General features: G+C 36.2%; 1 protein-coding gene across 2 annotated transcripts; it reads left to right on the top strand.

Moving 5' to 3' along the window:
* Positions 1–9,424: 9,424 nt before the first annotated feature.
* Positions 9,425–22,871, top strand: Pou1f1 (POU class 1 homeobox 1). 2 transcript variants are annotated; one of them, XM_021185265.3, is made up of 6 exons: positions 9,425–9,566; positions 12,274–12,423; positions 18,586–18,810; positions 20,719–20,883; positions 21,788–21,848; positions 22,654–22,871. In XM_021185265.3, the coding sequence occupies exons 1-6, from the start codon at positions 9,425–9,427 to the stop codon at positions 22,862–22,864; spliced, it is 954 nt and encodes a 317-aa protein (XP_021040924.1). In that variant the 3' UTR covers positions 22,865–22,871. The 2 variants fall into 2 exon arrangements, with proteins under 2 accessions (XP_021040924.1, XP_021040923.1); XM_021185264.2 differs by having other exon boundaries at positions 12,352–12,423.
* Positions 22,872–23,214: the final 343 nt, after the last annotated feature.

A 23,214-nucleotide genomic window follows, 5' to 3' on the forward strand; every position in this document is an offset into this window, starting at 1 on the left:
TGAGTGCAAATATCTGCCTCTGACTCTTTCAACTGATTATTGGGTCTTCTGGAGTGAGTCATAAGACTCTTTTTGTGAGTGCTCCATACCCTCAGTAACAGTGTCAGGCCTTGGGACCTCTTCTTGAGCTGGAGCCCACTTTGGGCTTGTCACTGTACCTTCTTTTCCTCAGGCTTCTCTCCATTTCCATCCCTGTAATTCAGACAGGAACAATTATGGGTCAGCGAAGTGAATGTGGAATGGCAACCCCATCCCTCACTTGATGCCCTGTCTTCTTGCTCTACAAGTTCCCTCTCCCTACTGTCTGGCATTTCATCTAAGGTCCCTCCCTTTGATTCCTGAGAGCCTCTTAACTCCCAGGTCTCTGATGCACTCTGGAGGGTTCCCCCAACCTCCTATTTCTCAAGGTTGCCTGTTTCCATTCATTCTGATGGACCTTTAAGTCCTTTTCCCTCATCCAATACCAGATTGGGTTCCATGAACACTTCTCTGTAGTGTCCTAAGTATATTTGTGGCACCATTGCTTTTTTATGCAGTTTTTTTTTTTTGTATACACTTGTTTTCTAGGTCAGAAATGTATCTAGCGTAGGTTAGCTGATATTTAAAATTCAGAGTTTATCTAACCTGGCTTTTAAAATCTTAGTCAAGCAGTTTGTTTATAACTTGCATACGCTATGAGGACCATGGGAAGAGTAGTGTGAGCTGCAATGTTAGGTCCTTTCTGTCACGTAACAACAGTGACATGTATTTAAAAGATCAGCTTAGTACAAGACAAATTATAATTTTATTTACCTTTCATTGAATCTTTTGAATTTCATAATTGAATGTTAAGGCAACCATTAAGAGTAATGAAATTATATTTGTTTTACTATGAACTCAAGTTCGAGATAGCAGCTAATCTTATACATGCTCTCTCTCTCTCTCTCTCTCTCTCTCTCTCTCTCTCTCTCTCTCTCACACACACACACACACACACACACACACACACACACACATGTGCACACAAATACAAATACACACCATATACATATCCAATACTGGTAGAGTTGAAGGTATCAGGAATTATTTTCTCACATTTTGTCTTATTCTGTTCTCTCCATTTCCCTTTGCATGGGCAAACATACTGTACATGTTCAGCATGACACCCAACCTCAACAATATGGTTGCCTAAATAAGACTTAAAAAATGGCAACACCAGTAAATATACCAACATGGTTGAAGAATTTTCAGGAGTCTTAACTCCTAGAAAAACTAACTGATGGTTGCAGGGAGGGGGAAAAAATCAGACATCCCGAGAAACAAACTACCTGATAGGTTAGCAAAATCCTTAGAGGTGTGTGTGTGTGTGTGTGTGTAATAATTATAATTAAGGAATAAGTAGCTATGTGTTTGTGAAGGAAGTAGCTATGTGTTTGTGAAGGAGTGGCCATGGAAGGAACTGGAGAAAGGAAAAGGAGAAGTAGAATAATGTAAACAATGTACTTGTAAATGATATTCTCAAAAAGTAAACGATGACATTAACTTGAGTTGAAAAAAGCTAACCATGCCTTACTTGTACACTCATTACAGAATATAAGTGAAATATTTGGAGAGAGTAAGAGTTTCAAAATACATATAAATCAGAATTCTTGGTTGCCTTGGGATATTTGACCATATATGAGGCACAAAATAGCTTTCTTGTTTATTAACCTAAAAACTTGGAATAGTTACCTCTTAATAAGCAGTATACATGTAACTGTGTCTCACATAATTTTTTGGAACAGAGATGAGCATGCCTCTTATAGTCCACTAAAATTACTTTCAGTTAGAGAGCCCAGAATATAGCAAGATATTGCAAAGCACTTGGCAAGCACGAGTCACAGAATAGATGTTCTGAAACGACTAAGACTCGGATGCTCCATTCAAAGAACACCATCACTATTGCAAAAGAAATATTTTCTTCTAATAACATGCCCAAAAAAGTAGCATATGCTCATATCCCAGCAACGGCACTAGCAATACTTTATATAACACTGTGCTTCCTGTATATTTTACTACAATTGCTTCCATTTTTCTTCACAATATGGATCAAATCACATAGTTTTCTTCTTATTTGAATCATGCATTGATTTAAAACTTAGCCATGTGCCCTTTCACAATGATTTTAAATAATATGCAAAGGTTTCAATCATCGAATCAATACTCCAAACACTAAGAATAAAATCTTTTTTTTTTATAAGCACTGATAATACTCATGGTAATTCTCAATGGAAACAGAAAATCAAACAACCAGAATAAATTACACTTTAAAGTGGTAAAAAGAATAAATCAGAGCCAACTAAACCCAACAGCAGAAGCCATGAAAGTAATCAGAATGGATACAGAGAGTGTGAGAGTGGCCCCAGTGCAGAACCTGGTGTGTGCCTGTTTGCTGATGGCCGTCCAGTGTTCCATCACAATCTGACATGATAATGTCTTCTTGCCTTCACTTCTATGGCTATTGTCCAGAAATCACTGTGTATTACACAGAAATTTTAGAGTGTTTCTTCCACTTCAACAATAATATTGTTTCTTACTTAACATATGCCAGGCACTCTTAAAAACAAGACAAGGCTCTGGGGTTATCCCACAGAATCAGATGTATCCTTTGATCTCCCTCAGAGGAAATGAAACACCTTTTCCCCTCCCTCTGCACCGGTTTACCTCAGCTCCCTCTACAGCCCCCATGCTAGATTATCTTCTGTCCTGAACTAAGCCAGCGCCAGATGATTCTAATTAAATAATCTTGTTGCAGTACCTAGGAGAACATTCTGCTTCTTTCATCTTTAAAGATGCCTAAATGAAAAAAGGAGTCAGATGCGCAAAGGGAGAAGACTCATTTGGTACAACATCAACTCATTTGCTGCGTTCTGCATTCACCCCTTGCTACACCATATGATATCCCTGTGTTACCCAGTAAGGCTACTAAGGAAGATAATCGCCTGTGCCTTTTATTTTCCTTAACGTTATGGGTTTAAAGAATAAAAGCCTTACTCCTCATTGAGGCTAAATAGTAAATACATCACTTGTGAAAGATTCATGTACTCCAAATGTACCTCCACGTCTCCCACATTAATGCTAGGTAATAGAACAGAACAAAGAGGTGCCCCAATTAAATTAACTCAGGCACAGCAGTGTATTGTTTGGAAATGTCTGGATCAATTTAAGAGAGTGAGACAAATGATAAATCTACCCGCCAGCTATAGTACAGCAGGGATATGGCCCTTGTGGGTAAGCATTACTCCTAAGTCTCTGTCTCACCTTGACATTTATTTTCTGTAAGTTACAAGCTTACCCTTTCGACAGCATTATGGGAACATTCATCTTCCGCAGCATTGCAAAACTTTGACATTATCTCTTCCCTGGGCAATAAAATAGCTTGATTTCTGGATATGAAGGAACTTATGCAAAAGTAAACCCTATAATATGTATATTCATTGCTGTTTTCACAATCAGTAAACAGCCAAGAATGACATTCAAGACTGATATGTGTTTAAATAACGAGTGTTTTCAGTGCAACACAGTCCCCTTTCAAGCCATATGGCTGTGTAATCTTCTCCTTTAAAAATACTGCATTGAGTAACATTCATCATCTTTTCAAAAGTTATGAGTTGTGTGAATACTGAGACTTAATGCCACTTAGGCGAACTGAATACATTAATTTAGATTAAGATTCACTTTCATACCAAATGGGAATCCTACATTTTCATTACTTCCTCTTGACTATTTTTTTAAAAATATTTAAACAGTCCACAAATACTTGCTAACATCAATAGCACATCTCCTCGAATAGAATTGAACTACTCCACATAGCCTGTGTATGGCCCAGAAAAAAGCGTCTCCATGTAAGTCATGTAATATAGCTATGTACTCATAAAATTGTATAGAGAGGGAGGTGCTGAAAAAAAATACAAGAATCTGTGATACTTTATAGAATTAACTTTGTTGCTGTGTTTTCTTCCTGAAGCTGCGAGAGAAGCTAAAAGTCAAGTGAAAGAGTCAGAGAGATGGAGAAATGGGGAAAGAGAACTATATTTAGGTGAAGATCAATCTTCATCATATATAGTAGAAGACGGTAATACATTTCCTCAGAATTTAAATGTCTGGTATTCCTATCCTAGCATTACCATGAACTGGATGACTTTTGACAAGAACTTAATCTACCTGTTCTTCAGTTACTCAGGCAGTAGAATGACTTTCTACCTTACCAACTTAAGGTGAAGATCAATGAAATGAAACATATCAGACTGCATGAGTATACATGATTACTATAAAGCTTTACTGAATAGTAATTGTTGACAACTACTGAACATTTATTGCATGTCAGGTAGTATTTTAAACTAGGTATTAATTATGATATCATTAATAGTTGAGAAGCCATGAAACACTGAAAGGTGTTATTCTTTGTCCATTGTTACACGGAAAGCAGCTCAGGAGCTCCAGTGGATGTTGCCTCCAGAATCTAGTGATGTGTTGAATATTCTTGATAACTATGAAATCGTGAGAACACGTAGCAAGATTAAATAGGGTTAATCTGTAATCCCAGTAACTGGAAGAAGATTGTGAGTTCAAAACCAGTCTGAGCAACAAGAAAAAAAATAAGGTAAAATAGATCTTACAAACATGAAAAAACTTTAACTGTATTAGAGATAAATTGATTTGAATTATATATTTTTAATTAGGTATTTTCCTCATTTACATTTCCAATGCTATCCCAAAAGCCCCCCATACCCTCCCCCACACCCCACTAGCCACCCACTCCCACTTTTTGGCCCTGGCGTTCCCCTGTACTGGGGCATATACAGTTTGCGTGTCCAATGGGCCTCACTTTCCAGTGATGACCAACTAGGCCATCTTTTGATACATATGGAGCTAGAGTCAATAGCTCCGAGGCACTGGTTAGTTCATAATGTTGTTCCCCCTATAGGGTTGCAGATCCCTTTAGCTCCTTGGATATTTTCTCTAGTTCCTCCATTGGGGGCCCTGTGATCCACCCAATAGCTGACTGTGAGCATCCACTTATGTGTTTTCTAGGCCCCGGCGTAGTCTCACTAGAGACAGCTTTTCTAGTTTACAGTTTAAAATGTGATTAAAACTTTTTAAAACTTAGCATGGGTTTAAAACTATTATCTATCTATCTATCTATCTATCTATCTATCTATCTATCTATAAATATTTACATACTATATCTTTACTTACCTATGTATTTATGAATCTATCACCCTCCTATCCTCTATTTGTGTGGCAGAAGATCAAATCCCAGGCTCTTTATATGCTATTGAAGGTGTCTACTCCCAAGTTACATCCTCAGCATTGTTTATTTAGATAATAGTAGCTTTTGTATGTTGAACTACACTTTTTGTTATGGTTTAAATAATTATAAATAAGCTCTCAAACCAAAATTAATTCCTAGATGAGGTCTTTAATGCAATGTGTTGGTGTAAAATGTCAATAAAAATTATTCTTTTCTTTATATTTTAGGCAAGGTCTCAGTAAGTACCCCAGGCTGATCTCAGACTCCTGCTTCTACTGCTTTTTTCTCCAAAATGTTATGATTACAGATGAGAACACCATGTAAGGCTTTGAGAAGGAACTTAAAATATTTGTGTGTACATTTACTTTGTTTATTTGTATGAGTCTTTGCCTCTATGAATGCATGCACAACATGTCCTTGCCTATTACCCAATATGGCCAAGAGAGAGTATTGGGTCCCTTCTAACTGGAGTTATACATGGTTGTGAGCTGCCACATGGATGCTAGGAACTGAACCTAGCCCTGTGCAAGGCAACCACTGAACCTCCACCTAAACTTCCTAAGCAGAACTTCTTTGGCACTCTGAAATAACAAAAACAATAAAAGAAAACACAACAACAAATTAAATAACAGATGGAATTAAAGTGCATAAAACCAAATTAATATATTTAGAATTATGTCATTATTTGAAATTTTAGCTGATTAAAAAAAACAGTAAGTGTTCATAAATTTAAATGCAATAATCCCCCTTTTGAGGTGTTTAGTATACCTATGGACATGATCAATGATCTTAATAGTGTAATAAAAGTGTACCAGGGAAAATATTTCAAGCAAACACATTGATTGTGTTATTGTTTATAAAATGAAGTTCAGAAAGCAATTCAAAGAGGAAACCTTAAGAAAAAAAAAAGGTGACATTTTAACAGGTCAATAAAAGTGAACTTGGCACCATGCACTTGTATCTCTACTAAGGAGTGGGACAGAGACAAGGAGACTTCAGAAGCTTGCTGGCAAGCCATTATAGCCAATGTGTGAACTCTAGGTTTACAGAAAGACCCGGTCTTGGAATGTAATGTGAAGAGAAACTGAGGAAGATATCCAATATTGATCTTTGATCTTTACCATACAAAGATGGGCTTGTGGACAATCCCCCCTCCCAAAAAGTCTGTGTTCAAACACAGACAAACATACACACATTCACGCTCATGCACACTCACGCATGCGCACACGCACGCACACACACACACACACACACACACACACACACACACATACCCCAATATTGTGGAGATATTAAAATTGTCAGTCACAGAAACAGTAAGTTTGCTGTGAGATTTGGTGTCCTAGAGATGTTACAGGAGCTACACCATGAAATCTCCCCAACATGGCTTCCTAAACACGACTTGAACAACGATGACATCAATATACATATTAACCCGGAAGAGGTGGGGCCATAGTCTTGAAGACCTTATTGAGTTCAATGAGAGACTGTAATAGAGACACCTGTTTCCTAGTTTTACTAAATTTTAATGGGTGTCCTTCTAATGTATGTTTTGGAAAAGATATATTAGATTTAAAACTATTTTACTGATGAATTATGACTAATATTACAATTTTGTAATTTTATATACCATAATTATTAAGAAAGTTTATATTGCTTGATAGGCAGAGTTCATGGCACTTTCTTTATTAAGTTGGCGAGCTTCGACAGATATGTTTTCATGACTATATAAAATGATGTTAAAATGATTAAGGCTTATTTTTAAATCTTGCTCACTGTAATATCATTTAGTATAATCTTTTTTGATGCATCATTTCCTCTCAAAAATAATTTTTGATTTCTTTAGTGTAATAAGCACATTCATTTGTACTTGCCTTTTTCACATCGGAAAAAAGTATTACCCAAATTCTGAAAGAATGAAATAAATGGTTTTGATTACCAAAAGCTTTCTCCTATTAGAGAAGACTAATTGTGCTTCAAGTCCATAATGAGAAATATGTCATCTTTAAAGACAGTATGTTTCAGATAATATTTAATATTTAGTCACTTTAATAAAATTTTCCTCAAGATATCTCTTGGTTACTAATCAAGATGTCCAAGATGGTTGAAGATGTAGTCTTGTCAATAAGAATAATAAATTTACTGTAAGGCAATCAATTCTGAGTTATCTCGAAGTATTCAGATACTGATGTAGTATAGCTCTCATTTCAGTACCGACAGTACTTGCTATTACTTTTATTTTCCATATTAGTCTTGTTTACACTCTTTATATAAAACCAAATTCACTCACTGCTGTGGCTTAGGTATGAAATGGCCCCATGGGCTGGGTCTTCAACTAGGGCATTGTTCTGTGAAGTTGATGGACACTTTAGGAAGTAGGACTAGGGTTGGAGGAAGCAGGTGTGCTTTTGAAGGGCTTCTTGTAGCCTGGCCTTCAATATCTGTCTCTCTGCTTTCTGTTGTGATGAGAGTGTACCCTGCTCCATCACATGCTCTGGACCCCATAACATTCTGTTTAATTTTATACTCCAAACAACAGAGCCAACATTAGTCCAAGCAACAGAGCCAGATAGATGATCAGGGACTGAAACCTCAGAGAAGGCATTCTTTATAGAGATTGTACCATTTGTGTGTATGTCACTGTGACTAAAATCCAACATACTATTCACATACAGAAATCATCTGAATTAAATTACCTTTAGGCTGATGTTTATGTGGGAACTAATTGTGTATGCTTATACTTTTCTTTCTCATAAAATGTCGATGTATCTGTGTGTGAAGTTTGTATCCAATATTAACACAGTAGCCTGTGCCTCAGACTAGCTTAATGGGGGTACTTGGTAAGTCCCTTACAGAGACGGGAGCTCTACACGCAACTGTAGAAAGCGTCACTGAGTGTGTCAGCGGCTGGGAGTAATTGCTAGATCTTGATGAGTAAGTAGAAATAAAGGGATAGGTGATGTGGATCATGCTTTTCTTCTCTGCATATTCCTAGGCATTATTAAAAACCTTCCCATTGCATATGTCAGGAAAACTTCAAATAGTTCTCATATTGTTTATTTCAAAAGCATGCACGGTGGAATTTAAAATCATAACTGACAGCCCATGGATTGTCATATTTCACCTCCAATGCTTTCCTAAGTGTCAACTTAAACATATATTGCTTTAAAAATGGATTCCATGAGTGTGTGTGTATGTGTGTGTGTGTGTATGTGTGTGTGTGTGTATGTGTGTGTGTGTGTGTGTATGTGTGTGTGTGTGTGTGTGATGTGTATGCATGAGCTCACATGCCATAACATGCATGTTGAAGGCACAGGACAACTTTGAGGAGTTAGTTCTCCCCTTTGACTTTTACATGGTTACTCAGGCCGTCAGGCTATGAGGACAGCACCTTGACCATGGAGACACCTCACAGGCTTTTTTTTTTTTTTTTAAATTTTTGATATTTTTATTACATATTTTCCTCAATTACATTTCCAATGCTATCCCAAAAGTCCCCCATAGCGCCCCCCACTTCCCTACCCACCCATTCCCATTCTTTTGGCCCTGGCATTCCCCTATATTGGGGCATATAAAGTTTGCAAGTCCAATGGGCCTCTCTTTCCATTGATGGCCGACTAGGCTTTTTAAGTAAGCCATTTCTTAAAATCACCTTGTATGCATTTCCCTACCTTATCCTACTTTGAATAGTATTTAAGGAGTTAACAAAATGGAAAACATCTCATATTTAAATCTTTTCTTATATTAGAAACCAAAAGACACCTCTTTTCATTGCCACTTCATTACTCTGAGAAACACTTCTTGACTCTTCCACAAAGTTATCATTTATTGAAGATGTCAAATAAAGTTTCTGTCTTTGCCTTCTCCTCACTTTGTACGTCATAACCAGGCTTCTCCTTGGGCACAGACAGTATTTGGGTAAGTAAGACAGTTCAAGTTGACAAAGCAACACTCCTGGGGGGGGAAAAAACTATTAACATGTATAAATGGATTTCCTCACAGTATAAATACTAGCCTGCACCCTCCGGGTGCCTCAGAGCTGTCCTGATGTATATATGCAAGTAGGGAGAAGTGAATCAGCCCTTTGATACAGTAATATAATAAAAGTGAACTGGCAAGCAGCGGGTCTTAGTTTTCTACTTTCTTGTGGGAATGAGTTGCCAATCTTTCACCTCGGCTGATACCTTTATAACTCTGAATTCTGACGCTTCTGCTGCCCTGCCTCTGAGAATGCACCACAGTGCCGCTGAGTGTCTCCCAGCCTCCAACCACGCCACCAACGTGATGTCCACAGGTACTGACCTCCATGGCTGGGCCTACAGCTTTCAGAATGGATGCGATGAATCTTGTTAGTGAATAATCTCTTTGTTCCATTTTCCCCTCTTAGTTTGCTTTAGTTAAATATTAAGGATGTTGTAAAAGTCCAGTTCCCTAAGAATTAAAAGAAAATTAATTGCGGAAATCACTTATCTCTGTATTGGTTTTACTTTAAAACCCAGAAGAACTATTTTCTGCCTAAGCAAATAATGAGAGTGAGTATTTTCCACTCTGAAAACGGTATTAATAGAAATGTTTATGGATAGAGATCAAAATGAAATATTCTAAAGTAATTTAATGTTAACTCGGTACTACTAAATATATATTAAAATGTATTTCATTTTTGAATTATTTGTTCCTTTCTGTAAACAACCATAAACCTTATAAAAATAAACTGAAAAAATTCCAACCCCAAAGTGAGCTTTAATTAATACAATAATTAAATGTTTTATTAAAATTATATTTTAATAAATGCATAGTATTAAATGTAGCAGACAAAGCAAGAGAATATTTAGAGCTGAGAGAGTGAAACTTTCTCAAGATTGAGTTCTAGGAATAACTTTTTAAATTTGTCTTTACTTAACATTCCAAACTGAAAATTAAACTGGGGATCAAAACATATTATGTGGGCACAAGCTAGAGTATGAATGCTGCAACTACATTTGTACTTTATGCAATAGCAACTGGTCTCAAGTCGATCTACAGATAGCCAGAGCCTTGGACTAAATTTCTTCCATAAAACAACAATTTGTATTCACCTTTCATTTGTTTAAATCATTTCACATGTAGAAATGAAGTTTTATATTTGTAGAAAATATATTTGTATATTTGGGTTAATATTATAATGTAAAATAATTTGAAAACTTTTTATGATAATTAGGCAGTTTCAAAACATATGTGAATATTTATCACCCATGTTTGACTGAATTCTAAATAATAAAGAAGTTAGATATTTGAACTCGGGCAACATCACTTATTTACTAAAGATTACCACAGTTTAATATAAAAGTTAATTGGAGCGTATATTGAAATATATTAGATGGAAAAGACAATAATAAAGTAATTTAATTCTGTAATTATTGTAAAATAATCATATATAATATAAATAATTACAGTACATTTACATTTATATGTAAATAATAATAAAACATAATACATTTAAAATGATATATTTTATAAACTGAGAATTAGAACAATGATATTTTGTTTCTTTAATTGAATATAGAAAAATAATCAGTAGCAAAGTATAATTTAAGATTAAAATAATGATATAACTAGTTTTAAGTTTTATTGATTTATTTAAAAATACTTAACAATGCATTTAATAAATTAGCCTACCTCTTATTGAATATCCTAAAATCAAAAAAACAAATATCAAGGAACTTTTATAAATTTCATAAATACAAAATAATCTATAAAAGTTTCTTTAAATGATTTTTAAATAATTTACAATTTTCCTTAAAATCATAGCTATATACATATCTAATTAAGTAAAAAATCATAAATAGTTATATTAATGAAAGCTCTTAGGTATTACATGTGGTTAAGATTCATTGAATTTTAAAAACCAATAATGAAATTGTTCTGTGTAGTCATTACGTGGTAAAATTTTGTCATATCTTTCAGTATCAGTTACAAGCCGAAAATTTATACGGATATTTACAAATAATTATTATCTATATTTAGACAAAAGATATTCCATGAAAAAGCATGTCATTAACCACTACACCATTTCTTAAATACTCAAATACTCATATACTCTTATGTCATTTATTGAAAAACATTCCAATGCTTATTATAATAACCTCCCAATAATATTATTATACAATGCTATATTATATTATCACATTATTATATTTAGGATAGGAGAGAAAAATTAATGAGCAAGTACACAGTGAAACTTACTTTGGTAGATTTTTTGGTGAAAAACCTTCTTAAATTGTTAAATGTTGATTTGTGTTTTAAGCTTCCTATATGTTTTATAGTTCATATCTTATTGATAAATGCACACTAACTTTAGGAACTATTAATGAGACTATGAGATTCAGTAATAGAGGAAATCATTTTTGGACGGACGTTATCATTAAAATTGTTCTATCAATTGTGTGCATGCAGAAAACATACAAGGCATGGTTTCAATATCAACGTAATTGCATTAGACTCTATCACAGGGTCTTCATGAACCTCTGAGAACAGCAGTATTTTTAAGATTGTATCTAAACCATATGATAGTCATTATCTCTTTAGTAAAAGATATTTGTAAGGAAAATAAGCAAATTTATCTGCTAGGACTGAGTATTCAAGAGTCAGTTTAGGTATTCAGTCTTCCAGAGACACCCTTCAGATGGTATTGTGACACATATGATGTTCAGACTACTCTTCAGTGACTGTGGTATAATATCTACATGGGATGGAATCTGCAAGGATTTTACAAATCCCGAAGAGCTGGGGCCCACCATCTTCTCACCTCCCCTCATGAGAGACTTGTAGCCACATCACAGGCCACACTGCAATCTAGTTTGATAACTTAGGATCTCAACACTTGCTTGATTTTATTTGCTTTTTCGAAAACTCCCAGTGAAGAAAAAAAAAACCCATATTGGCATACAATTTAAAAATTGTGTAAATGTATAATTTGGAAACGAGTAGAATGTGTCTTGGATCCTCATACATTTTCTTACCAGTCCCGTCTATTTTGTCTTTGATCCAAACTCCTAAATGTTTGCACACATATTTCTCGATGACAACGATGGTAAATACAGCGACAGGACTTCATTACTCTGTGCCTTCCTGTCATTATGGAAACCAGGCATCCACCTATGGAGTGATGGCAGGTAAGAAAATTTGCCTTTATATGTGGTCTAATGGGGGAAAACAGTGTTGGATTTTCTCGCGCCAGAGGGAATGGAGGGAAAACCGTAACAGGAAATTCTGATCTTTCGGCTTGAAAGTTGGTGGTAGATCTGGCACTCTCAGGAGTGTCTCCATATGATGTCCAATAAAGCAAGAGGTTCTCAGAACCATCCCATCCCAGATGGCCCTATTCTATACAGTTCTGAGCCCCTGTGCTTCTGATCTCGGCACAAGCATTGTATGGTTTTGTAGTTATCGTTTGTTCTTTTTCTTTTTTTTTTTTTTTACTTTATTTCAATTTTAATCATGTAAAACTGCTAGTTGCCAGTTGTTATTGCCTTTGTGGGATTTCCTGCAGAAATACTCTACTGACTAGTAGACCCAGGTGGTTTCTTACATTTAAATGACAGTTAATTGAAATTAGAATTTAAGCTTCAGTTTCTCTGCTAAGTCTGTTTCCATTCCAGTGGCCTATACTCTCGTGTGTCATCAAGTGGGTATTCCATCAGTCACCAGCTTTATAGAACATTGCCTTTGTCTCTATACTGCTTTCTGTGTACTTGTTCCAGAAAGATAAATGTATAAAGATACAAATGTAAGGCTTAGCTGGACACTCAGAGACATTAGCAATGGGTATTTCAGGATTTTGCAGTCCTTCTGTATTGCCTCTGAGGCTTGATTGAGGTAGGTGATGTGACACACATTTCAGCAGAAGTGTGCCACACCTCTTTCAAGCATAATTCTAATGCACTGGTGCCATCTTTGTAAATACATCCATAGAATGCCTTCCAACAATTGGCAACACCTGCCCTATGTGTTCCACTCATCGTCAGATTCAATACTTAATCTCAGGGCATGGCTAAAGAAAATATTTTACTGGGTTAAATTAATATGGATTGCTGTTCACAGATTTTTATTTGTTTGTTCTCAAGGAGAGTCTTTAGTAGTCTGTATTTGTTATTACAGCAGTAAAATAACTCTCATCAGGGAGAAATTAAGACCAAGATAGAAGATGGAGTAGAAAGAGAAGCAGAGGCAGATAGATACAGATTTTGGATAAAGGAGTCAAATATGAAGGAACTATCTTGAAATCCACTCATGCGTGTCCTCCAAGTGAACAATTACACACAGAGAACCATAGAGTTATGCTTAGAACTTTGAAATAAAAACGGAACAAATAATTTAATTCATTAATTTATAATTTCTCAGTAAAACATTAAGATTTCAAAATGAAACATTTCTTACATTTTGTCAAACACCATTCTCAGTAAATCAGTATCTTAAATGTTATTGTAAAATGAAGACTGGTAGTCTTTCTTTAAAAAAATATTTTATTTAAAATGTTTTTATATCAACCCTTCTCAGAGGAGAAGGGGATGGAGGGATGTGGGTAGGAGAGGTGAGGGGGTTTCTGGGAGGAGAGGAGAGCTGATATTGTGGTGTAAAGTAAATAAATTAATTAAGTAATGAAAATGGTTTTATATAATAATTTTTTTCATATTCTTTCCCTCTTCTTAAACTCTCCATCACCTCCTTATCTATTAACATCAAAGACTGATTTTTTAAATGATTGCCTGTAAATGTCTTTTTTTCTTTTAAAAATATATTCTTTTTTATTTTATTTGTATAATGCTTTTTTCCCCTGTATGTCTGTGCATTGTTTGCATGTATTGCTCACAGAGGCCAGGAAAGGGTATCTGGATATTATAGATAGTTGTAAACCACCAGATGAGTGCTAGGAATATGGAAAAGGCTCTCTGGTTCTCAGGAAAAACAGCCAGTGCTCTGAACTCCTGAGCTTTCTCTCCAACCTGGTTTTACTTTTTAACAGTTAAGGGATATTTAAAGGCAAGGCTTTTTCCCTTTAAAATTCATCTCTTATATACAATTTAATTTATCGGTATTCCAAAAAAAATAAAAAGAACAACTTCCACACTGGTGATCTATATTTGCTGTGAATTACTAAAAAATGTTCAAATAGTTGTTGTAGGTGAGAGTGGAATGCATTATTTAACCTTCACAGAATCATGAGGATCTAAATAAGAGGTAATAAGAATGTGGTCACAGGCTGCTCTCTGCCGGAGGGAAGTTCTGTTACAGTGATTGCCAGGAACCCTGCACACCTTCAGTTTCTATATTTTCACAAAGAGTGGTAGCATTTGCCCTTTGACTTGAGTTAGTATGAAAATCAAACCAACCAACCGTCCACCCCACCTCACACTTACATACACATACACACATGCACACACATATATACATGCACATAGAGATGTACATACACACACATGTACAAACATGAACCCCCACATATACATACACACCTACACAGACCCACAGACCCACACATACATACCAGCCAAAGAGCAGTGGCTAATGATGTCTTGCTCTAATTCCTTTGGGTACCATCTCCCTTATACTAAATCAATGTGGCCCACAGTTATCTAGAGAGTTTATAGCTACCCTTGGAGTCCTATAATGCAGCCACATTAGCATGGGGGGGCAACAGGCCAGGTTTACATTAAGAGGCAGCTGATGGCATTCTGTACACCCTTTGCATTCTTCTCCCCACCCCCATTTTAATATAGTCAAGTGGAAAGGACCTGAGAAAGACTCTACCAGATCAGAGTCTGGCTTAGTGACATCATAAACACAATTGTCATACCAAGATTTAGAGGTATCATTGTGGCCGTCAAATTAAATTATATTTTGTCACTAAAATGAAACCTCAACATGGTGCAGAGAGACTATATTTGAATATTTCTGAGAGGGATACCATTAAAATATTATATGCTTTATAATTTGTCAGCATGTCTGCTTCTTGACATATATTCAGCATTAGCATGTACTTCGTGGCAGATTAAATCTTAGACAATCTGAATTTCTTCTGCTTTCATTCCCAGGGAAGCTGCACAAATTGAGTCATAAAATACCTCCATTCAAAAATAAGGAAGGAAAGGCATAAAAAAAGACAATGGAAATCTAGTTGTGTCATTTGAAATTTTTGAAATGTCAGCCACTCCCTCAAAATCCACAGATGCATCTTATGGGCAGGATTGGTGTCTTATAGTCTGTGAGGGGAAGCTGCCGGAGTTGCTGTTTCAAAGGGCGTGGAATTGTTTTAATGTGGCTATTATTTTACTCATACTCTGATGCATTCGATTTAGGATTTCATTAAATCAGCCCACCAGAAGGGACAAGCTGTAGGTCCTTAACCTGAGATGCTATCAGCTAGCCACATGCAGGAGAGCAACTTGCTCCGTGGTGTGAAGGGCTGAGTCAGCATGTTATAGGGCAACCTCTACCACTATTCCCTACCCATGCCTGCTTTGAAAGATTCGTCTGTCTTCTGCCATGTACACCATACATGGAGACATACAGACACAGCTCAGAGAGGCCAAGGTAGATCAGCATGCATCATGAAAACCTAAGGGAGTGTGGAGAGGGCTCCGGCATTTCCAGGCTTTGCACATGGGTCCCTGTCCAGGCTAACTACAGTGTTGCTTTAGCAATGTTTTAAGAAACATTTTTGAAATTTATGCTGCTTGACCTTACTGTTTTCTTCAGTGATCCAGGTTTGAAACGATTTGAAAAAGAGTTTGTTATTCATACTGTCCCATCACTCTCCATGCTCCACAGTCACTGAGTCAGACAGTAGGAACCAAATTCTGACTAAATGGTAGTGGTAACTGCTGTGATGAATTGCTAAGAAAGACTGGTTTTATAAAAATTATAACCCTAGGGATTTAATGATGGATACTTTATGTAATGAAAAAAGTCCATGTTTCGCATATTATATTTTCACTCTTATTAGCATTACTAGACCTAGGAACTTGGTATGGTATTTCTTGCTCATTTTTCATGGACTCCATTCAAATGCTGTTTCTGGATATTGGCTTTCTGAGAATAGCTGTAATAAGTAAACTGCTCTTGAATTTTCCTGGAGTGACAGGCTGCTTGCATGCTTTTTAAATCATTATAGCATTGACTCCAAGTGTTTGTACAGAGGCAAACAAATATGTTTAAATTCCGGAAATCTTTGAAAGAAAGTTGGTTGATTTACCTGAGTACAGAAGATTGGAGAACAAAGAAGCATTTGTTCTAAGTTAGTGGAATTCAGTTCTTGTGACTACTGTGTACTTAAGACGACTACCAATCTGAAGGGAAGTTACTGATTGCTTTATAAGAGATTTCCTACATTGTAAGCACTGGGGAAGATGCACACTCTTTACTTCCTAACTCATCTAGTCTTATATGGAAAAGGAGGCTGATTAGTGAAATGGATAGCCTTATAAATGGACTTACAGTACCTCAGGACTGTGATGGGCATGAAGAATTGAAAATAATGGCCAGGATGTGTCACATGCGGATCGTGGAGTATCGTTTCTTATTAAAAAATATTCAGAAATCTATTTTCCTGGATGACTTACATTTCTAAAAGCAGAATGTATTTTTAACAAGAAAAATAGTTTCTCTCCTGGGGTGGAGAGATGGCTCAGTGGTTAATAGCATTTGCTGTTCTTGTAAAGGACACAAGAGTGGTTCCCAGAACTCATATGGCGGTTCAACCTTCTCTGACCCCAGTTCTAGGGGGAGACAATGTTCTTTGCTGACCTCCACAGGCAGGTATACATGTAGTACATACACATACATGTATATGAGTAAGCATACATACACAAAATTAAGTAAATCTAAAGAGAAAAAATAGTTTCTCTTAACCCTTTAGCACAGCTTTGGAGTATCTGGGTTTATTTCATGCTATTTCATTTACTCTCTTAGAACTTACATGTTTAATTTTCATTAGAAAAACTAATGTGTTCTATTGGATGGAGATAAATTTTACTATTACATATTCTTCTATAAATAAGCTAATAACCTGCTGACTTACACTAATATTTATTATTAAATATTTATATATTGTTGGGAGATATGCATATTTTATTATTACTAATTGCTTTAATTTGTGGGTGCAGTTGTAGATTATTATTATATTTTTAATATGTTTCTGAGAACAATTATTCTAGTAACCTATGAAACTTGTTTGTAAAGTTTTAATTTATACTCATGAGACTGATTAATGACTCAGATTTTTGTGATACATGACATTTAACATGAACAGAAGTGAAATCCTTCATTAATAAAAAGAATAATTTGTCAAGGAAGAAACGGTGAAATATGTTGAATTTTTTTCTGTTGTGCCATCCTGTCAGTTGAGATTCTGAACTGAGGTAGACTCTAATTTCAAATGAACACTGAAATCTGTAAAATTCTCAGAGTATTCCTATTTTCTAGGGTATACTACAATAAAGTCAAGCAAACACTGCAAACTCTATGGATAACTCCCTTTCGGGACTAGAATTGTCCCCTCCTTTGGATTTTATTTTTGCTTTTCTTTAAATAATTATGGAAAAAGAAAGTGATTCCATCATATTTTCTATTCTTCAAAAAAAGCTTGTCAGTATTTTAATAGAGCTTCTAAACTGAACTTTTTTTCTCTGATTCATTAAATTGACTTAAAAATAAGTTTTATGTGTCTTTATCATGCTTAAGAACCATGTTCATTTTCCATTTGAAGTTAAACATTTACTGTCAAACCAGTAGTATTTGTAGTCCTGTAAGATTAACTTCCCAGTTATAAGATTCACCTGTATAGCATATAGTCCAAATACTTCTTGCCTTGATTATAGCACTTGTTAAATTAAGAAGACAGAGATCAGTGCATGCTGGTTAGAGTCATGTATTAGACCCTCGGGATAACATATCTTTTTATAAGAAAATGGAATCTTACACTCAGTTATTTAAGATTTTCTCCTCCTTTGACAGTAATGTTGGTTTTGTTCTTCAGGGGAAGGTGGAAGGTAATTTCATTCCACCGACTCTGGCTTCTACTTTAGGAGACTGAGCATACGGTAACTTGTATAAGTTAAGACTGAATCAGTGTGGCATCACAGGTACCCAGAGCATCTGGGAGAAAAAGGTATCAGAATCACCAAGCTCTAGGGCAGCCTGGGCAATACAACAAAGTCCTGCCTTCAAATGCACACTCAGAGTTATTGTCAAGAACTCGGGGATCTAACAAAGAGTATGGTTTGTATAGAGACAGACATAATTACCAACAATGCTCTCTCCTCTCTCTTTCTCCACAGGCAGTTTAACCCCTTGTCTTTACAAGTTTCCAGACCACACCCTGAGTCATGGATTTCCTCCCCTGCACCAGCCTCTGCTGGCAGAGGACCCCACGGCCTCTGAGTTTAAGCAGGAACTCAGGCGGAAAAGCAAATTGGTGGAAGAGCCAATAGACATGGACTCCCCAGAAATCCGAGAACTGGAGCAGTTTGCCAACGAGTTTAAAGTGAGAAGAATTAAGTTAGGTACGCCTTTGTTGACTGACAGGTCAAACAACTTCATTCGCAAATCTTTACTCTAGTTACTGTGAAATATTTTATACTCCCCTCAAAAGTCCAAGCCATTTCTCATTGTCTGTCTCTCCTGTGCATTTAACCCAGTCCAACTGGGGAAACTAAAACAAACAGCAAAAATCCTTTAATTCCTTATAAATTCTTAGTAGGATAAAAGCATTGTTTTTTTTTTTTTAAGTTCACGTTACTTCCTAAAATCTAGCCAACCTCAAAATTAGCTTTAAAGTGCTCCTTTTATTTAATATTCTACTGGAATCTTTGAAGAGATTCATATGATCTGAAATGATGAAATACTGTAAATGACATTACACCGTTTACTTGTTCTTCTTCTTCACCAGGGTTAGGTTCTCAGGTATCTTTCTAGAGTTAGCTTACACCTCTATGAGCAAGTGCATATATTCTTTTGCGCATATCTATTTTGGAGAGCTTTTCAAGACTTCACTATGGGTGTGACTATTAACTACCATCTTATAAATATAAATACTCTAGTTTATTTAACTATGTCTTTTTACGTCCTTTTAATGTCTTAGGAATAAAAACAATGCCACACTTAGTAACTCTATAAATGCATTTTTGCATCTATATGAAACATGTGAATAGAAAATGTTGCTACCAAATCGTTGACTAAACATGATGTATTTTAATGGATGCTGTCAAACTCGTCTCTACTGGATTTTACCACCACAAACACCTGTTTTCTTTCCAGCACAGGGCAAATGGCTAGACTGAAATAACTAAACAACACTTAAGGACCAATGTGTTCTTAATCTTTGGGATCCTTTGAATCAGAAAAGACAGCGACATGGCAGTGTGGTTTTATTCAAAATGTTAAATTTCATTTTAAATTATTGTTACTTGTTCCTGTTTGGGAATCATTTGTATTTCCTTTTATCTGAACTGCCTACTCAAAATCACTGTTCATTTTCTATTGAGAAGTATTTTTAAAATAGAATAACCACAACAATTAATTGTGGTTCGAATTCATGGAAAAAAATATGTATTTTTAAATGGGTTGGAATGATAGCTCAATCCGATGAACTTGTAGAATGAGCCATAGGTAATTTATAGTGACATTTACTGATGCATATTGTATGCCATCATATTATACATATAGGTACATAGCCGTAGGTCCTGAAATAATGTGTACTGAGGACCCGTAGAAACAGCAGGAGGCATCATTATCATACTTATTTTCAGTCCTGTTTGTATAGCTGTGGATGGTTAAAACTGTGTGTTGATGGCTTATTATACCTTATAGTCTAGAAATGCTTGTGGCAATTGATAAGGATCTTTTGTTGGGAGATAGATGTATTACCAATAATATAATAAATGCGTTTGGAGTGATGCATAAAACGTGGGACCATAGACAGCCTTTGGGAATGACATGTTTTAAGGTGAAGTCAGCCTCAGTCTTAGCTTTATTTGGTGTAACAATATATTGGTGAGATTTTCATTCTTGTATAAAACTATGTTTGATCTATCACTGTACATTTTGCATGCTATACATGATGAGTCATTTATTTTGAGCACGGATCGCATTTGATAACCATAAAAAAACAAGAATTTCCAGGCTTATTATCAGATGTTAGAACATGGTCATGTATCTGTTCCGTGCTGCTATTATGTGTGCATGGGAGTCCTTTTTACTTTAAAAGTAATGTATGAACTAAAAGGCACATTTAGATGTACTTGGCAATTCTATTCTAAATCTAAATAATTCTAAATTGTCAAACGATCGAAGTTTTAAAGAGTAACTCAAAAAGATCGAGTTTGTGTGATAATGGGACCCCCCCCACACACACACACACACTGATCTTCCTCGTGAAGTTGAAGCTAATGCTGTCTCTTACCCTTTCACAGGATACACCCAGACAAACGTGGGCGAAGCGCTGGCTGCTGTCCACGGCTCAGAATTCAGTCAAACAACCATCTGTCGATTTGAAAACTTGCAGCTCAGTTTCAAAAATGCTTGTAAACTCAAAGCAATTTTATCCAAGTGGCTGGAGGAAGCTGAGCAGGTCGGAGGTACTGAAGCCAATCTCCGCAGCCTGTGCTGTGGTGTAGTTGCAAACAACCACTAGGGTTGGCAGGACGGATGCGGAGGCAGGGAGTTTGATGGCTTTTTAATCTCTTTGAAATGAAAAATAAATATCTTGATGCATAGGGGGAAAAACAATGTAATGCAAGTGTAGAAATAAATGCATGGGAGGAAATCACAAGCTACACGAGGAAGCTTTCTAGACAATGAGGTCCCAGCATAAGGTGCTGAATATTCTTTACCATCAACATTTCTTGGCCTTTATCATCAACATTTCTTGGCCTTTATGTTATCCTGGATTAACTTACAGGAACTGCTTTTACAACTTATTATCAGTGTTCACACAAGCCTGTTAAATAAATGCCATCAAACAAAATAAAACCTCGGTAAGTACACACACACACACACACTTGCACACACTTGCACTAGTGGCAAGGATAGAAGGATAGATTCGGCATCTAGAGCACACACATACTGCTCTTGCAGAGGATTGGAGGTCAGTCCCTAGCACCAACATCCTGCAGCTCATACTACCTCATCGCATGTCCTGATGCCCTCTTCAGACTTCATGGGTACCTGTGCTCATATGCCCATAGCTACACACACACACACGCACATGCACACGCACACACAAAGAATAAGACTTGGACGCATTTACAGTGAATATTCTAACAGGAGGAGAAGGTAAGGTTTGTGGAAAAATCTTTATGACATTTACATTGATTTTGCTTTAAAACTTTTTCCCCTGAGGAATGTAATATAAAATGACCTACTTGGCAACCATTTGAGACTGAAGGGCACAGTAATTATAGTTTGCATGATATTAGTTGGAAAACCAAAGAATGATAGTTTAAAATTCCTATTTCTTGTTCTCCCCTTTCTACATTACAGCCTTGTACAATGAAAAGGTGGGAGCAAACGAAAGGAAGAGGAAACGGAGGACAACCATCAGGTATTCCTTTGTGATCCTTAACTTACTAGAGAACGAACAACATCATGTTCACACGGAGTCCGTATTTAAGTATAAGAGCAACATTATTATGAGGTGAATATAAATAACTGAAAAATGTTTAAAAAACCCAAATCTATGAGAAATTAAGATGGTGTTTTTAAACATTTGATGAGTGAATAGCTATTGTTTGGACAGGCATTTTGGTTAAAAATGGAAACCAAATAACTCACTTCTATCTTTGGAGATACAAGTGCTTGCTCTCCTAGTATAGTATCTTGACAAAAACCAAAAGGAGTCATCGATGTGTCTCGATCTCAAGTTCTCAATTGACCTCTTTCATTTCAAGCATGAAGCATAATTTTTAGTGATATTTTGGTCCTGGAAAGTACTAATAGGTAAGAAGTTTTATCTAGGGTAGTTGTTAATTTCCCATTTTCTGTATTATAAAGAACAGGGATGACTGAGGGCAGTGATGAGCAGGCAGGGGGAGTTGTATTTTGAGAGGCCCACGATGTCTTTTCTTTGTCAAGAACTTGGTGCCCCCTTGTGGCATAAAGTGAAACAGAGCGAAACTGAGTTCCCTAGTTTGTGCCTATGATTTTGGTAAGGTTATTTAGAATAAGAGATGCCTCTGTCTTGTTCATAGACAAAGATTTGGCTTTCACGTGTGCTTTTAGAATCTATGTTACTTCTGCACGATAATAGTTAGAAAGTTAAACTTCATCTTATTCTTCCAAGAACTTCATTGAAAGAAACGAAATTTTATCCCAACTTCTCCCCTCACACTCCACCCCTTCCTCCCCAGTGTAGCTGCTAAGGATGCTCTGGAGAGACACTTCGGGGAGCACAGCAAGCCTTCCTCGCAGGAGATCATGCGCATGGCTGAAGAACTGAATCTCGAGAAAGAAGTAGTACGAGTGTGGTTCTGCAACCGAAGGCAGAGAGAAAAACGAGTGAAGACAAGTCTCAACCAGAGCCTGTTCTCTATTTCCAAGGAACACCTAGAGTGCAGATAAGGCTTGCCTGTGATAGCCATGTGTGGTAGCTACTCCACTTCTTTCAGTTTTCAAGAAAAGTCAGAAGTTAGTCACTTGGTTAAAAACTAGATTGAATCAGTAACTCTTGCAGTTTTTGTCTCACTTCTTTATTTCTTCCCTTCTTTCTTCCCTTCTTTCTTTCCTTATTTCTGTCTTTCTTTCCTTCCTTCCTTTCTCTCTCTTTCCTTCCTTCCTTCCTTCCTACCTTCTTTCCTTCCTTTCTCTCTCCTTCCTTCCTTCCTTCCTTCCTTCCTTCCTTCCTTCCTTTCTTTCTTTCTTTCTTTCTTTCTTTCTTTCTTTCTTTCTTTCTTTCTTTCTTTCGTTTCTTT

This window comes from Mus caroli, unplaced genomic scaffold (genome assembly GCF_978045245.1).
Source record: "Mus caroli unplaced genomic scaffold, Mus_caroli_1 scaffold_17, whole genome shotgun sequence".
Taxonomy (NCBI): Eukaryota; Metazoa; Chordata; class Mammalia; order Rodentia; family Muridae; genus Mus; species Mus caroli.

What these genes read in the sequence shown, in the direction of transcription:
- Pou1f1 (XM_021185265.3), top strand. Translation starts at nt 9,425, where the DNA reads ATGAGTTGCCAATCTTTCACCTCGGCTGATACCTTTATAACTCTGAAT. An exon ending in CACCAACGTGATGTCCACAG is followed by an intron (nt 9,567 to 12,273) that starts GTACTGACCTCC and finishes TTTTCTTACCAG; the next exon opens with TCCCGTCTATTTTGTCTTTG. An exon ending in AAACGGAGGACAACCATCAG is followed by an intron (nt 21,849 to 22,653) that starts GTATTCCTTTGT and finishes CTTCCTCCCCAG; the next exon opens with TGTAGCTGCTAAGGATGCTC.